Consider the following 17,307-nt stretch of genomic DNA (forward strand, 5'->3'; position numbering starts at 1 on the left):
ACAAGCTGGTGCATGTGTCTTTTTTAAGGAAAGTTTTGTCCGGATATATGCCCAAGAGTGGGATTGCTGGGTCATATGGTAGTCCTATGGATAGATTTCTAAGGTACCTCCACACTGTTCTCCATAGTGGTTGTACCAGCTTACATTCCTACCAACAGTGCAGGAGGGTTCCCTTTTCTCCACACCCCCCCAGCATTTGTTATTTGTTGACTTATTAATGATGGCCATTCTGACTGGTGTGAGGTGGTATCTTGATATGCATTTCTCTAATAATCAGTGATGTTGAGCATTTTTTCATGTGCTTGTTGGCCATCTGTACATCTTCCTTGGAAAAATGTCTGTTAAGGTCTTTTGACCATTTTTCCATTGGGTGGTTGGCTTTTTTGGTGTTGAGTTGTATAAGTTGTTTGTATATTCTAGAAATTAAGCCCTTGTCTGTTGCATCATTTGAAAGTATTTTCTCTCATTCTGTAAGTTGTCTTTCTGTTTTCTTTTTGGTTTCCTTTGCTATGCAAAAGCTTTTCAGTTTGATTAGGTCCCATTGGTTTATTTTTGCTCTTATTTCTGTTGCTTTGGGAGACTGACCTGAGAAAATATTCATAAGGTTGGTGTCAGAGAATGTTTTGCCTATGTTTTCTTCCAGGAGTTTGATAGTGTCCTGTCTTATATTTAAGTCTTTAAGCTATTTTGAGTTTATTTTTGTGCATGATGTGAGGGTGTGTTCTAATTTCATTGCTTTGCATGCAGCTGTCCAGGTTTCCCAGCAATGCTTGCTGAATAGACTGTCTTTTTCCTATTTTCTGTTCTTGCCTCCTTTGTCAAAGATTAATTGACCCTAGGTGTCTGGGTTTATTTCTGGGTGCTCTGTTCTGTTCCATTGGTCTGTCTGTCTGTTTTGGTACCAGTATGACACTGTCTTGATGACTGTGGCTTTGTAGTATTGCCTGAAGTCTAGGAGAGTTATGCCTCCTGCTTGGTTTTTGTTCCTCAGGATTGCTTTGGTGATGCTGGGTCTTTTGTGGTTCCATATAAACTTTTGGACTGTTTGTTCTAGTTCTATGAAAAATGTCATGGGTAATTTGATAGGGATTGCATTGAATCTGTGGATTGCTTTGGGTAGTATGGCCATTTTTACAATATTAATTTTTCCAACCCAGGAACGTGGAATATCTTTCCATTTCTTTACATCTTCTCTAATTTCCTTGATTAATGTTTTATAGTTCTCAGCATATAAGCATTTTACCTCCTTGGTCAGGTGTATTCCCAGGTATTTGATTTTTTTGGGTGCAATCTTAAAAGGTATTGTATTTTTGTATTCCTTTTCTCATATTTCATTGTTAGTATGCAGAAATGTGACTGATTTCAGAATGTTAATCTTATATCCTGCTACTTTGCTGAATTTGTTGATAGTTCAAGTTGTTTTTGGGTTGAGTCCTTGGGGTTTTCTATATATAGTATCATGTCATCCGTATACAGTGTGACAGTTTTACCTCTTTTCTTCCTATTTGGATGCCTTTTATTTCTTTTGTTTGTCTGATTGCTGTGTCTAGGCCTTCCAGTACTCTGATGAATAACAGTGGTGAGAGTGGACATCCTTGTATTGTTCCAGATTTCAGTGGGAAGGCTTTCAGCTTTTCTCCATTGAGTATTCTATTTGCTGTGGGTTTTTCATAACTGGCTTTGATTATGTTAAGGCATGTTCCATCTATACCCACTTTGGTAAGAGTTTTTATCTTGAGTGGATGTTGGACTTTGTCAAATGCTTTTTCTGCATCTATTGAGATGATCATGTGGTTTTTGACTTTTCTTTTGTTTTTGTGGTATATGATGTTGATTGATTTGTGTATGTTGAACCATCCTTGTGCACCTGGGATGAATCCCACGTGGTCTTGGCGTATGATATTTATTATATGTTATTGGATTCGGTTGGCTAGACTTTTGTTGAGAATTTTTGCGTCTATGTTCATCAACGATATTGGCCTATTGTTTTCTTTTTTGGTGGTACCTTTGTCTGGTTTTGGAATTAGGGTGATGTTGGCATCATAGAATGTCTTTGGGAGTGTTCCTTTTTCCTCAACCTTTTGAAAAATTTTAAGGAGGATGGGTATAAGTTCCTCTTTATATGTCTGGTAGAACTCACCTGTCAAGCCATCTGGTCCTGGACACTTATTTGTAAGGAGTGTTTTTTGACATTGCCTTTTCTAAATGTTATATAGTTGGAAGTACATGGTCTGTAGCCTTTTTGGATTCATTTTTTTTAACTTAGCAATATACAGTTAAGATTCATCCATATTTTTTTAAGACTTGATAGCTAATATTGTTTTGTTGCTAAAAAAAGTATCATTCTTTGGATGTATCACTGTTTGTTTTTCCCTTCATCTGTTGAAAGCTATCTCGATTGCTTCTAGTTTTTGATCGGTATGAATAAAGCTTCTTTGAACTTTGTGTGCAGGTTTTTGTGTGGACATAAAAAATTTCTTTCTTTCTTTTTTTTTTGTAAGTATCTAGGAGCAGAATTGCTGGATCATATGGTAAGTGTTTAACTTTGTTAGAAAATGCCTGTCTTTTAAATTGACTGTATCATTTTGCATTCCCACCAGCAAAAATGAAATTCCTATTGCTCTACATTCTTGCCAGCAACTGGTATTATCAGTTTTAAAATTTTAGCCATTCTGATAGACATTAATGGTATCTTGTTGTTTTAATTTGCGTTTACATTTCCCTAATGATAAAGGATGTTTATCTTTTCAGGTGCTTATTTGCCACATGTATATTTTCTCTAATGAGTTTTTGTTTGGATCTTTTTCCCATTTAAAAAAAAATTCAATTGTTTGTTTTCTTATTATTGAGTTTTAAGAGTTCTTTGTATTTTTTGGATACAACCCCTTTATCAGATATGTGTTTTGCAGATATTTTCTCTCAGCCTGTAGCTTGTCATTTCCTTAACAGTATCTTTTGCAGAGCAGAAGTTTTACATTTTAATAAAGTTTAACTTACCAGTTTTTTCTTTCATGGTTCACTACTAAACTGAAGTTCATGTAGATGTTTATCTTATGTTTTCTTTTAGAAATTTTGTAGTTTTGCGTTTTACATTTAGGTTTATAATCCAGTTTAATTGAATTTTCATGAAAAATGTGAGTTTGAATCTAAGTTCTTCTTCCTCTTCTTTTTTTGTACGTGGATATCCAGTTGTTCCAGCACCATCTGTTGAAGAGATTAACCTCTCTCTATTCAATTGTCTTGCTCTTTTGTTAAACATCAGTTGACTATTTTTGTGGGTCTATTTCTGAACCTCTGTTCTGTTGCAGTGACTTATGTGGATGTTCTTTTACCAATACCATGCTGTCGTGATTACTATGAGTGTTTTCTCTTTTTAAAATTATACTTGAGGATTTTTGTTTTTTACCTTCGTGAGCCAGTTTTGAATTTCCTTGCTAATTCTAGAAATTCTTTGTAATTTATTTTCTTAAACTTGTTTTGTTATTGTTTTCTCTAGCTTCTTCAGTTAAATTAGTTAAGCTCATTTTATTTTCTCTTAAAATTTTTGTCTGCTAGGGCTTCCATAAAAAATACCACAGACTGGGTGTCTTAAACAGCAGAAATTAATTTTATTACAGTTTTAGAGGCTAGAAGTTTAAGATCAAGGTACTAGAAAATTTTTTTTTTGGTGAGGTCTCTCTTCCTGGCTTATGCCTTCTCACTCTGTCCTCATGTAACCTTTTCTCTGTGCACAAGGGAAGAGGAGGAGGGGGTGAGGATATCTCTGGTGTCTCTTCCTCTTCTAGTTAGGATATCAGTTCTGTTGGACCAGAACCCCACTTAATGACCCCATTTAATTTTAATTACCTACTTAAAATACAGCCACACTGGGGATTAGGGCTTCAACATATGGGTTTTTTTGGGGATATACTTCAGTCTATAACAATATGATAAAAGTATCATTGCTATGAATTTGTTTCTTAATACAGATTAACTCTGTACTCCATTCTTTGGTATGTGGTATCATCATTATTCTCTACAAATTGTTATTGTACTTGCATTTCCTCATTGACCTAACTGTTAATTAGAAAATGATAGTACTCTTCCCTGTTTCTCCAGAATTTTCATAAGCCTATGTTTTAAAAGCTAGTATAGAAATGGGATGGATTGGGAATTTGGGGTTAATAGGTGCAAACTATTGCTTTTGGAATGGATAAGCAGTGAGCTCTTGCTGTATAGCACTGGGAACTATGTCTAGTCACTCATGATGGAGCATGATAATGTGAGAAAAAAGAATGTATATATGTATGTGTAACTGGGTCACCTTGCTGTACAGTAGAAAATTGACAGAACACTGTAAAGCAGCTATAATGGAAAAAATAAAAATCATTATGAAAATACAAAAAAAGAGAAATGTATCATATTGTGGGCATTGTTTTGATGTTATGAATTTATTTAAATTTTCCCTATAGTCTAATAGCGTGGTTCTGAGTTGTAGGGGACCTTGGATGTGTGCATTTTGGTTGGTGTCATGATATGCAGTGGGAAGAGGGCTGCTTCTAGTTCACAGGGACCAGTGAGAACTCCTGGTTCCCCACCAGGTCACAGGACAGCTGTGGACTTGTTTGTTCTATGTTTCTGTGGGTGTGGGTGTTGTGTGGGGAGGGCGAGAAAAGCAGAGGGTGAATATTTCAGGCCCTGCTTCCCTCTAAACATGTCACACTGCCATTTCTGCCTTGGACTTGTCAGGGGTAGATATGGAGCACTGTGTGGAGGCCTCTCCAGCGTTCTAGGTGTACAGTGAGGCAGAGGTCTGGGTTCCGCAGTGCTCTGGGTTCCCCATTCTCCCCTCCAAGTACTAACTGGGCTCGACCCTGCTTAGCTTCTGAGATCAGATGAGATTGGGTGTGTTCAGGGTGGCATGGCTCTAGATAGGGTTTCTGCATTGTCTTTGACCATCTCTCTCCAACTCCAAGGTTTCACCTCCCAGGGGAGGAGCACCAGGAAGCAGCCTCATACATATGTCACTTGTGTCTAAACTCATCCCCTCTGGTGCTGTTCTAGGTCCTTCCATTGTTTGGGATGGGCTTTCTTCCCTAGGTGGCAGGAGGCAACTGAAATCAGTCCTGCAATCTTCCTCTTTCAAGACTCTTATTTAAAATTGGAGTTCCTGCTGTGGCACAGTGGATTAAGGATCTGACTACAGGGGCTTGGATCCACTGCACAGATGTGCGTTCGATTCTGGGCCCAGTGCTGCTGTGGCATAGGTTGCAGCTGGGGCTCAGATTCAGTCCCTGGCCCGGGAACTTCCACATGCCATGAGTGCAGCCAAAAAAAAGTCTCTTATTAAAAATTGTATTCAATCCTTTAAGCTTCGGCCCTTGATCTCCGAAGGGAGATTTATTTCCAGGCAAGTGTTTGTGGTGAGGAAAGTAGATTTTAAAAATTTCCTACTAACTTTTAATTTTGATATAATTTCTACTTAAAGTCTCAAGAAAACTACAAATAACTCTCAAATACCTTTTATTCAGAGTTTCCAAATCTTAACATTTTACCATGTCTTCATCTTCCTCTCCACACAAGGACATACACACACAGATACACAGACACAGACACAGACACACACAGACACACACACACACACATCGAGATTGGTATTGCTATAATACTATTATCCAACAACAGACTTATTCATGTTTTTCTAATTGTCTCACTAAAATCCTTTCTAGCAAAAGAAAATCCAAGATCATGCATTGCATTTAATTGTCATGTCTCTTTAGCCATTCTTTGTGTTTTATGCCATTGGCATTTTTGAAGACTGTTATTTTTTTTTTATTTTTATTTATTTTTGAAGCCTGTTATTTTATAGAGTGTTGCCCCATTTGAGTTTGTTTCCACAAAATCAGGTTCAGGTTATACATTTTTGGCAGAAGCCCCACAGAAGTGTTGCTCTGTTCTTTGCAATGAATCATATCAGGAAGCCTGTGATGTCAATTGTTCCATCACTGGTGGTGTTAACTTTGATCATTTTGTTAAGGTGGTGCCTGCTATGCTTCCCCACCATAAAGTTACTGTTTTTCTTTTTGTACTGAATAAGTTATCTTGTGTGGGGGGGATTATGAGGCTATTATCCTGTTGCTCTTTAAACTTTCACCCATGGGTTTTATCATCCATTGATGACTTCTCCCTGAATCAGTTATTATTATGATGGCTACCAAATGGTTATTTTCTAATTCCATCATTTCTTCTACATTCATTAGTTAGTTTGTTATATACTGTATCCTTTCTTTTTTTTTTTTTAGGGCCACGCTTGTGGCATATGGAGGTTCCCAGGCTAGGGTTCTGAGCCGTGTCTGTGACCTGCACCAGAGCTCATAGAAACACAGGATCCTTAACCCACTGAGTGAGGTCAGGGATTGAACCCATAACCTCATGGTTCCTAGTCGGATTCATTTCCTCTGCACCATGATGGGAACTCCTATTTACTGTATTCTAATGGAGGACTTTTGAAATTTAGAAAATGCTCTTTTTTCTTCTCAAAGAGGTAAGCCCCTGCAATTGAATGTCTGTTTTCCATAACTGTTGTCTTTTAAACTCAAATCTGAGCCATGAGACTCTACCCATCTTCTCTCTGATGCAGTGAGTACTGCTGAGATTTTGGGTCACAAGAATGATCTCAGCCTAGGAGAAGCCCCTAGGGTTAAAAGCCTTAGTATCATCTTGCTATCATAGTTTTAGTGTTGCAAGTTTTCATATTTTTGTGTCTTTATAAGTACATTAGTATACAGTTGAGTGAAACTGCTGTTAAAAAGAAATTATACAGTAAAATACTCTATGGTGGCCTGTATTGGAAAAGAATGGATATATATATGTATAACTGATTCACTCTGCTATACACCTGAAACTAACACAACATTATAAGTCAATTATACTCTAATAAAATTTTTGAAAAATAGAAAAAATAGCAGACATACGTTTTAAAAATGGAATTAATGTGATCAAAAATTAATATATTACCACTTTGGGTATAATGATGTAACTTAAACCAATAACAGAATGTTGCCAAATTGCTGACTTGTTGAGCCTACTTTGATGAACATTGAAGATCTTTAATAATAGTGGCTGCAAAAAATTAAATTCTGAGAACATTTTGAGTAGCTTACCTCTCTCCCTGCAAAGCTTACACCACAAACTTGCTAGATTAACCCAGCAAAAATTGTACCGTGATTATAGTTGTGAAGTCAATCCTGATAACGCTACATTATTATAAATTCCAAATTAGGGAACTGGATTGATGAATTTGTTTTTCTTATCAGAAGTTGTATGTTTTGAATTTGGTGGTGTTTGTGTGTTGGGATGAACTTATCCTCTGCCTGCCTCTTTTGCCTATATTTTCTCCAAGTGAGTGCTTGAATCAGGTTTGTTTCAGAGATAGGTGGTAAATCCTGTAATATCTTTAAGATTTGTCATGTTTTCTTAAGTAAAAATGTTTCTGTGTAGATTCTCTCATGTTAAAGCAAAATGAGGAGATCCTGTCGTGGCTCAGCAGAAACGAATCTGACTAGTATCCATGAGGCCGAAGGTTTAATCCCTGGCCTCACTCAGTGGGTTAAGGATCCAGCGTTGCCATGATCTGTGGTGTGGGTTGCAGACATGGCTTGGATCTGGCATTGCTGTGGCTGTGGGCTACAGCTCCACTTCCACCCCTAGCCTGGGAACCTCCATATGCCAAGGGTGCAGTCCTAAAAAAGACAACAACAACAAAAAAGCAAAATGATATTTATTTATGTTAGCAGTTTCTTGAAGGTAAAGAAACTAAATTACTAGTTTCTAAACTAATGCCTAAATTAGATAATGTAGCATAAAACAAATTACATTAAACAGAAAGAAAACACACAATTTCCTCATTTTTTAAAAAATGAGTATCAGCCCAAGAGAATAAATCAAAAAGAAAAAAGCTGATTGCTAAGTCTCTTTCAAACACATTCTTTTATTTATTTATTTTTTGAAATTTTTTCAGTGTTGCATGTGTAGCATATGGAATTTTCCAGGCTGTGGTCAAATTGGAGCTGCAGCTGCTGGCCTGTGCCACAGCAACACAGGATCCAAGCTGAGTCTGGGACCTATGCCATAGCTCATGGCAACACCAGATCCTTAACCCACTGAGCGAGGTCAGGGATTGAACCTACATCCTCATGGATGCCAGCTGGGTTCATTACTGCTGAGCTGCAACAGGAACTCCACATTGTTTTATCTTAATGACTCACTGTATATCTGAAATCTTCACCTTGGGGATCCAAAATTTAAAAAATTCAAATAATGTTATTCAGTGTGCATGTTCTCTGTATCATGAATCCTGGAAATTGGGTATATTTTCTCTAGATAGTTACTGTGATATTCTAGGCACCCTTGTACCTCCTCTTTGCACAGAAGTTCTAGGGGAGTGCTGTTGACTATCTTGATTTCTTTGTTTCAGTGGCTCATGTGTACAAAGATGATTATCATTTCTACCTGAAAGTGACATTGTCTTAAGAAATGTTGTATGGAGGGAATTGAGGAATACTTGGAGAATATTAGATCTTTTTAAAAAAACAAGTGTTACAACAATTCCTTATTTATTTTGTATGTATTGAACACATGATTTTTAAATCAGTAGATCCTTCTCGCTATGAGCATGAAGATGCATTTTTCTCAGTGTTTCACACTCAAGTCCCTCCAGAAGACTATGAAAACTACATACAGAATGTCAATCAAGGTATGTGATTTTACTTGTTGTCACAAGAAGATACTAGCTGTATACAGAAATAATCATAGATGAAATAATGTGATTTAATTCAGTGGTGGGTAGAAGTAGGTGAGGTTCTAGATGGGAAATAAGATTGGTCATGAGTTACTCATTATTGAAGATAGTTGTTAAAGGTTCATTATACCACTCTTTCTGCTTTTGGATGATTAAATTTTATATAATAAGGAAGTTGGCTACAGGTAATGGAAACCTAGCTTAAGCCAAAAAAAAAAAAATATGGAAAGAATCCTGCTGGTAGATAGCTTCTTTGATTTCCCACAGCACATCCTGTGGTTAGTCACTGAGAGAGTGATTCAGTTCCAGGATTCTAGAGAAGAGACCGGTTGATCTATCTTGGGTTAAGTGCCCACCCTTGGTCCAGCCAACTTGTCCAACCCAGCAAGGATTGGGGTACTATTGGAACATGGCAACAGCTTATTAAAAGGAACTGTTTAAAATAGACAAAGATACGTTTAATTTGAGTTACTTTTAATGTTGTAGAGACAATGAAACATCAGTTGAATGAATAAACTTCGTATTTCAATGTGAAAGACCATATGCAACTTGGATTATGGGAAAAATTATGTATTTTGTATCTAAGAAGGCTGCTTACCAAAAAAGTAACTCATACTTCAACTACTGATAGTTGATTTAAAAAAATCATGGTATTGGTTAAAGAATAAAACCCCAGTTATAAAGCATAGATTTATTTGCCTAGAAACATACAACAAATTTGAGCAAAACTTTTTTTTTTAACTCAGATTTATTTTTGTCTGAAAATAATTTAAGTCTAGAGATCTCACCCCTTTCCTTGTTCTTTCCAGCTAGTGTTATCAAAATTTATTCTTTAATCATTAAATTTATAGTCAGTCTTTTATAATTAGCTATAAATATGCCAATTGACTAAATCCGTTACTCCTTTTTATTGAGATAATCTCTCATAAAACCAAGTTGACTTTTAAGTAAGGATTGACCTATTGGTTAGTGTTTTATTCCCTTTTGGATTTTAATGTGGCAGTTTACCTTATTTTGTAAGATCGGCTCCATTTGTCATCTAAGAAGACTTTTCTTGTGCATATTTTTAGAGCTTTAATGAAGGATTATCATGACCTTTTAAAAATAATTTAAATGTGACTACAGTGAAAACAAGGTATTTAATAAAGGGGATAAGAGTCCACAAGTTTTTTTTTTTTTTTTAATTTTTTACTTTTGGATGCACCTGAGGTATATGGAAGTTCCTAGGCCAGGGATCAAATCTGAGCTTCAGCTGTGACCTACACCACAGCCATGGCATCCATAGGATGTTTAACGCATTGCATTGGGCTGGGGATTGAACCTGTGCCTCAGTAGCCACCTGAGCTGCTGCTTAGACAATGCCAGATCCTTTACGTGCTTTGCCACAGTGGGGACTCCTGTTTTTCTCACTCTTGAGTACTCAGGGTCTGAACACTCAGAGGCTGACTTAAACAAGGTTGAGAAAAAATTACAGACTAAGATAGGTGTAAGGAGTGTGTGCAGATAGGATGCACTTATGCCCAGACTTTGCTTAAAGGACAGGTTTGAGCAAAAACATTTATTGTTCTAAGGAGGGCAATGGCAAATTAATAGAATAGCAGTAAATGATTCTAGTCTTTAGGGAAATTTTTGTTTCATGTAAAGACTAAAATAAAATATATTTAATAAATCCCATGACTTCAGAGATTTCTCCTTTACTTGTATCACTTAAAATTCGTTTCATGTTTCCCAGGATTCTAAAAGAATCAACAGCAAGAAGTTTGATACATGATAATGAGTAAGAAAAGAAGTTTTATGAATCCTCATTGCAAATTATGGTAGCACATTTATCATTTTAAATTAAGTCTCTGAATGTATTAAGTTCTTGGATGTGGAATTTAAAAGTTCTATGTGTGTTTTATTTCTCATATGCTTTAATATATGCTTAAGGTAAAATTTTAGCACAATGGACAATTATAATTATGATGAAATTTTGAACTTTTTTAACATTAGATTTTACCTATGATGTGGAAAGAAATGAGTCATTGATCAAAGCAGAAAGGAAACCTTTCTCAAATACAGAAAATACTGAGCTCAGGGGTAAACACAGCCAGGATTTTATTAAGCGGAACATTGAGGTATGTGCTAAGAATTTTAGAAGCCAGAATGTAGGACTAAATGAGTTGCAAAAATGGAAATAGTTGTGTTCGTTGTCTTTAAATATTTTTTGACCATTATACTGTGTATGTAATTGAAACAGTATATATAACTAAAAGAAAAGCTCTATGAGAACTTAATTTCACTATTCTTTTTCCATTCTATCCCATTCTGTCCCATCCTACCCCTTTCAAAAGTGCTAGCTGAAGCTTAATATGTTTATTTTGTTACATGGTTCCTACAGTTTGGAAAATGTTTATTTAGATAATAGTTTTGGAGAATGTTTCCCAGACTTTAAATTGCATATTAGTAAAATTGGTTTTTTAAAGTAATGAGACTTGATTTTATAGCTGGTGTCTTTAGAAATTTGAATGGAAAATGCTCCTGGCAGAGTTGGAGAAACCAGTAGGTTGTCTGCTCACCACCCCATCCCTCAGTACTAGCTGAGTCTCCTGGCAGCCTGTCACTTCTCTCTTGCCTTGATTAGCTCCCCAATTTAGGGGCTCAGCCTTGGTCTTACACCCTGCAGTCTGAGTTGGTTTGTCCTCAAAGCAGACTTAGACTAACCAAGGGTTCAGGGACTCCTGTATTAGACCAGAATGTGAATTCATTAATTTGTAGCAAGAAAGGGAACTGTGGTGGAAAGAAGGCTCATGGCAAACCACTCAGGCAGTTAAGTCACTAGAAAGTTGCACTGGTGAGTGTGAAGTATTAACAAGAGGAGAGAGTTAGGTAATTTTTCATAGTTTGAGCCTCATGCTTTTCCCACAATTAACATGTCATTTCCAGGCAGACTGTGTTCATGGATCAGCTTGCCACTGCCAGGACTGGCCCCTAGGACTCTCGATTTTTTTTGTGTGTGTGCTCCATGTTCATATGATCTGAAGGAAACCTTCTTCAGCTTGCTCTGTTTCTTCGCATTGGTTCATTGTTTGTTGATTTAATGTTTAATTTTCCAAGAGCAGTAGCATTTCCCCAATGTCCAGGTTCTTGCTGACACAGACAGCAGTACCACCATAGACTTCCGTAGGTATATGTATAGGTTTACAAACTGTCCATGTTTTATTGTATCATCTCATTTTTTTAAATAAAATACTTGTTGAAATGGCCAAATATCTTTGCTTGGAGAATGGACCTCTACCAAAAATTTGACATGGAATAAAATTACCTAGCAAATGAAAATGCCTAATCTCACAAATTTTACTTTAGTGTATCTGTACCATAGAGGCTTCAGATCCCATTTCTTTTTTTTCCTAAGCTCTGAATTGCTTTGAGTATTTATTATTTTCCATTAATACATTCCATAGTTGGCCAAGAATTCAGGACAGCCAGTGGTTATGATTGATAGAGAGAAGAAAAGGCTGGTTGAACTTTTGAAGGACTTAGATGATAGCGATTCTGGACTATCCAGTTCTGAGGTAAGTAAATTCTAATATTCAGTGAGCTCTACACTGCTTAATTTTTATTTTAAAAATTATGTTATTGAGCCATTAGCACAAATTTACAGTAATTTCTCAAATTGTGTAAAATTTCTGACTTAATCCTGTTTTACAAATTTATATTTATTGAAATTTCAAATTTCTTATTGGTTAATTCATTACAGACTATCAAAGGATTATCTTATATATCATCATAAGAGTGACTACACAGTGACCATCCCAGTAATGACCTCTGCCTGTGATGTGATGGGCTTGGTCACTGATGACATAGAAATGTATTTCTCTGTATCCTTTTGGATATTTCTTATTTTCCCTAAACTGGCTCCATGCTATTTCAGTGTATCTTTGGTAATCTTGAAGAATACCATCCTGCTCCTGCCCAGGTAACCTTGGGCCTCCCATTCCCTGAAGAGTCTGGAGCGAGCACAGACTGAGTCTAAGTGGGGGGACAGCCTAAATCGAGCATGCAAATGCAGGTCTTAATAGGGCCCGGGTTCACATAGGGAGTGCAGTGGCTCAGCGTTTGTACTTGTTTTCATATTAAACTTATAGCCATATTATTACTTCCACAAAGAAATATATTTTCCTGTGTTTCTTGAAGCCCTCATTTTTTATTCCCCTATGTTTAATAGAGATAATGTGGTGGAATGCTACTGGCACCCTGCTCAGATCCATTTTACCTGGCACATCTGTGCATCCACCCCTGGTCCTGTGCCAACGATCCACTGCTGCCTCCTTCCCTGGAGAACTGCCCTGGGCTAAATGGGAGCTGACTAGCCTAGGACAGCCGTCTCTCTACCCCCTGCCCCATGTCTCTGAACCTTGAGAGGGGATGAGATGGGATTAGCTCTGTGGTACAGGTTGTCCTCCAGAACTTCCCCAGGGTCAGCTGCCCTTCAGCAGAGACGACATCCTTGCCTGGCTTTGTTCCCTTGTCTTAGCTGTTTCCGTCACACCCCGAATCCTGGAAGCATGCCCCTTTACATCACTTGAACAGGAGTCTCTCTGTCTCAGGTTCTGGATCTGGGGAACTCAGCCTAAGACATGCATGTTCAGAGGGAAGTTTTTGCTTTGGGGACAAAAGCAGCACATGTGCAGTGATACCTGCGGCCAGTAGGGGAATATGTGCCAGACCCTGGCTGCTGCTGTGTGTGAATCCCAGCCTAGGGTTGCCTGGATCCTCCAATTTGACAAGTGAAGCTAGAAAGTCAGTTTTTTTTTTTTTCTTTCTTTCTTTCTTTCTTTCTTTTTTTTTTTTTTTAAATAACATTCCTCCACAATTCCTACTCCAGCAAAGGCCAGTGTTATGGTACTGGTATGTATCTCTCCACATTATGTGTTCACAGCCGACTTACTGTGTGTTACAGAGGTGGAGTCTCCAGACACTGGAGGTGGTGTAGGAGAGAGGGTGAGTGGCCTGGCTGTGGCAGTCTGGTGTCATCTGGCTGGAATGTAGGATACACCACTTGCCGGTTCTGTCACCTGGGGAAGTTATTTCTCTTCACCTCAGTTCCCTCTACTTCTGAAGAGAAATCTAAAATGGTCTCACCAGACTAGGATCAAAGTGTTGACAGTGGGCTGTTTTCCTCTCTGGAGATTTCTTAGGCAGAATCTGTTTCCTTGCCTCTTCCAGCTTCTAGAGGCTGCTTGCTCCAGCTTCTAGAGGCTGCTTGCATTCCTTGGATGGTCCCTTCCTCAAACAATTGTGTCACTCTGATCTCTGCTCTTGTCATTGTCCTCTCTCACCATACCAGAAATTAAAATTTTTAAAATAAGAACATTCATCATTTAAAATGTCGATGACCAATTCCATTGAAAAAATTCTACATGAGCACACAAAATTTCTACCGTCCTCTCTCACCCCAAACCAAAAGTAAATCTACAGAACATCACAGACTACAACCTAAATAATCTTTTCTGAGTTGGTAATAGCCCAGTGGGGGCTGTGACTAGAAATATGTGAAGGTCTTGCTGTTTCTAGGTCTGGTGAAAGTGCTTAGGGAGGTCCCCTACCAATGTGGACAGGCAGCCAGGCCTCTTTTGCGAAGTGGGAGAAGGAGCATGTTAGGCAGACTGCTAAATGCCCACATAATTCTGAACTATTTTAGCTTTAGGATTTATGATAGTTTGTTTATGTTATTAACCAAAGCTAAGATAACAGTAAGACTTAAAGATCCTGAGTCTCATTCCTGGTTTTGTTATTAATTATGAGGTTGGACAAACTGTTGCTCACTGATTCCCTGAGTACCAAACTATGGCATGGTGGGCCTGTATTTATTCTAGGAATGCTTTAACAATGAATTTTTGTTAATAATATGGCCTTTACATATTATAGATAAGTTCATTTATGTCATATTTCAGATTCCACATATAAGTGATATCATATGGTATTTGTCTTTCTGACTTACTTCACTTCGTATGAGAATCTCTGTTCGCATCCATGTTGCTGCAAATGGTATTATTTCATTCTTTTTTATGGCTGAGTAATATTCCATTGTGTATATGTACCACAGCTTCTTTAGCCATTCACCTGCTGATGGACATTTGGGTCCCCAAGGAGTCCTGGGTTTATCAGCATTTTTTATACCTTGTTAAAGTCTTTGCTGTCAAGAGACTGAGGACTCCTGAGGCCAGGAACTTGTGAGAGTCATATGGAATCACCAGTGCCCAGTGTAATGCCTCCACATAGTAGGTGCTCAGTACAAGGTTTTTGAATGAATGTTATGAATGGCATTTAACACACTAAGAAATTAATGTTAGTTGAATACAGAGTTAGATGACCAATTATTATCACGAAACCTGAACAACTGAGTTTGTAGACTCTATGTTACTTTTCAGGGACAAGTTCTGAAAATAGCATACCCACTATAGGATAAACATGATGTCTTCCTATTCAACATATCACAACTGGTTTTTCAGAGCAGAGAAATGAGAATGTTATGAGACCCAGACTGTGAGGCCAAGAGATTTATTCCAGAGGGGAAACCTCCCACAAAATTTAAGAAGATACTTTACATAGAGTTGGCAGATAATGAAACAATAGACCATTTGATTGTTGTCTTGTGATGTCCAAAAATAATTCTGTTTTTTGTTTTATTTTTACTTATCTGTGTTTTTTTTTTTTTTTTTTTTTTGGAGAGCATTGATGTAGCAGTCTGCAAGGTGTATTTTAGAAAAACATAGTATAGAAATGACCTGGTGACCCTTTTTTCCTCAGGGAGATCAGTCCAGCTGGCTGGTCCCAGGAGAAGGATACTCGCTTGCTGTCACCCAGCACCAGCAGCTTGCTGAGATTAATACCAAACTCCAAGAACTCTCTGCAGCCTGCCCAACAGTTTGGAGCTTTTCTTCAAGACCTGAGCCGCAGAATGACGAGGTATATTTAATTCAGGCGCCTGCAGACCATTCAGGTTTATGTGTGTCCAAGCCAGTTCACATAACTTGACAATCTCCTTGTTAACTGAAGAGGTTCTTTGCCTGTTGCTTCCTCCATGGCTACACCTGCAGTGACAATGATTTCCCTCTCAGTGCAGATTTTCCTTTGCCAACTCCCACTTTCTACTCCTTTTTCTTTCTGTTGGTAATTTGCTGGGATGGAGTTGATGAAGAAATACCTATTTTAATGTTATTGTATCTTTATGACTTCAGCTAATTCTTGATCATGATCAGGAGAGATGAGAGGGAAGAGAATAGATACACCACTCCTTCGTCTTCCAAGAACTTTATTTCATTTTATTCTTCTGGATCTAGGTATTATCAGTGTCAGCCACTTGGCCTTTACTCTGCCACATCCTTCTTGCTCTTTTAATTTAATAGGAGTGAAGCTCATTACATATTTTTTTTCAGAAATTTATTTTTGTATAACATAAGCCAAGATTCATTCTATCATTTTGGTAGTTGGAAGCTCACTATTGTTGATGACTTCTCACCTCTGAGGGTTTTGAAATGAATATGTTTCCTCTCTTGATAGGTCCCTCAAATATTCTTTTCCAAAGTTAGTAGAAGGTCAGAAAAACAGAAGGGCAACAGAAGCTTTGGAAAAGTAAACTTTTCCCCCTCCTCTATCTCCCCCCGTACTTCATGGGAACCAGTTTGGGGGCGGGTGGTAGTTTTTGCCTTTTACGATTCTGCTAACCCTCTACCAGTTTTATAAACATACCACCAAATCATTTTCTGTAAAATTTTAGATGTGTGTGATTTTCCTGGTTCTTAAAAAGATTTAAATAATATCAGCAGTCTTCAGGAAATAATTCTGCTTTACAGTGAGTCTTTTTTCCAAGCTGTCAGTTGCAGATTAGGGATCTGGCTTTGGGTCAGTTGCAACTACCCCAGGGGATAGGAGCAGTGTTAAGATCTTCCAAAGAAAGTTTGGTTGTGACAGAACTGTTACAGAGACATTTCAGCTTCCTTAGATTATGTTCTGAAGAGCCAGGCACAGCTGCTTCTGGGCCCTTTCCACAGCCCTGTGGTAGTAGTGGAGAAACCACTCTTTTCTGGATTGGGGTCAGAGTTCTTGGTAAACAAGAGAGTTGGAATCTCTGTCCCCACCCAAATATACCCCGGACTTTGACACCAGTTGTGCTGCTAGTTGGTTTATGTTACTGGGTGCCATTTCCCCCAAAGAGGAAGCCAGGATGGGGGAATAAAATTATTCAGGGATGTTCTTTGTTCTTTTTGTGTTACAGCTGATTTTGATTATTGTTGTTGTTGTTAGATTTCAAGGGTGGCTGAGCTCTCCAAGCTGGATAATGGTCCTAAAGGTAGAAAATGACTTTTTTCATGACTGTCAAGTATTATTCTTGAAAGAGAGAACAAGGATTTAGAGATTTGTTTAGCTATTAGGTGACAAAGCATGACTATGGTCAGATTTCTGTCATCATCATCTAAGTCATGTTTTCAGAGTTCACATTTATGGTTTAGATGAAATAGTTAAAAAATAGTAAAAGGGAAAAC

The 17,307-nt window shown here is 37.7% G+C and overlaps 1 protein-coding gene across 3 annotated transcripts in view; it reads left to right on the plus strand.

Moving 5' to 3' along the window:
• Positions 1–17,307, plus strand: part of FSIP1 (fibrous sheath interacting protein 1) — a 208,948-nt gene that overhangs the window by 43,685 nt on the left and 147,956 nt on the right. For 2 of the 3 annotated variants that reach the window (XM_005659760.3, XM_021097949.1), the window contains 4 exons: positions 8,633–8,734; positions 10,772–10,896; positions 12,223–12,333; positions 15,572–15,730. In XM_005659760.3, coding sequence (XP_005659817.2) covers positions 8,633–8,734; positions 10,772–10,896; positions 12,223–12,333; positions 15,572–15,730 — 497 coding nt within the window. The remainder of the gene's footprint in view (positions 1–8,632; positions 8,735–10,771; positions 10,897–12,222; positions 12,334–15,571; positions 15,731–17,307) is intronic. The other variant, XM_021097959.1, reaches the window with a different exon arrangement.

The sequence above is a fragment of the Sus scrofa genome, chromosome 1, assembly GCF_000003025.6.
Source record: "Sus scrofa isolate TJ Tabasco breed Duroc chromosome 1, Sscrofa11.1, whole genome shotgun sequence".
NCBI lineage: Eukaryota > Metazoa > Chordata > Mammalia > Artiodactyla > Suidae > Sus > Sus scrofa.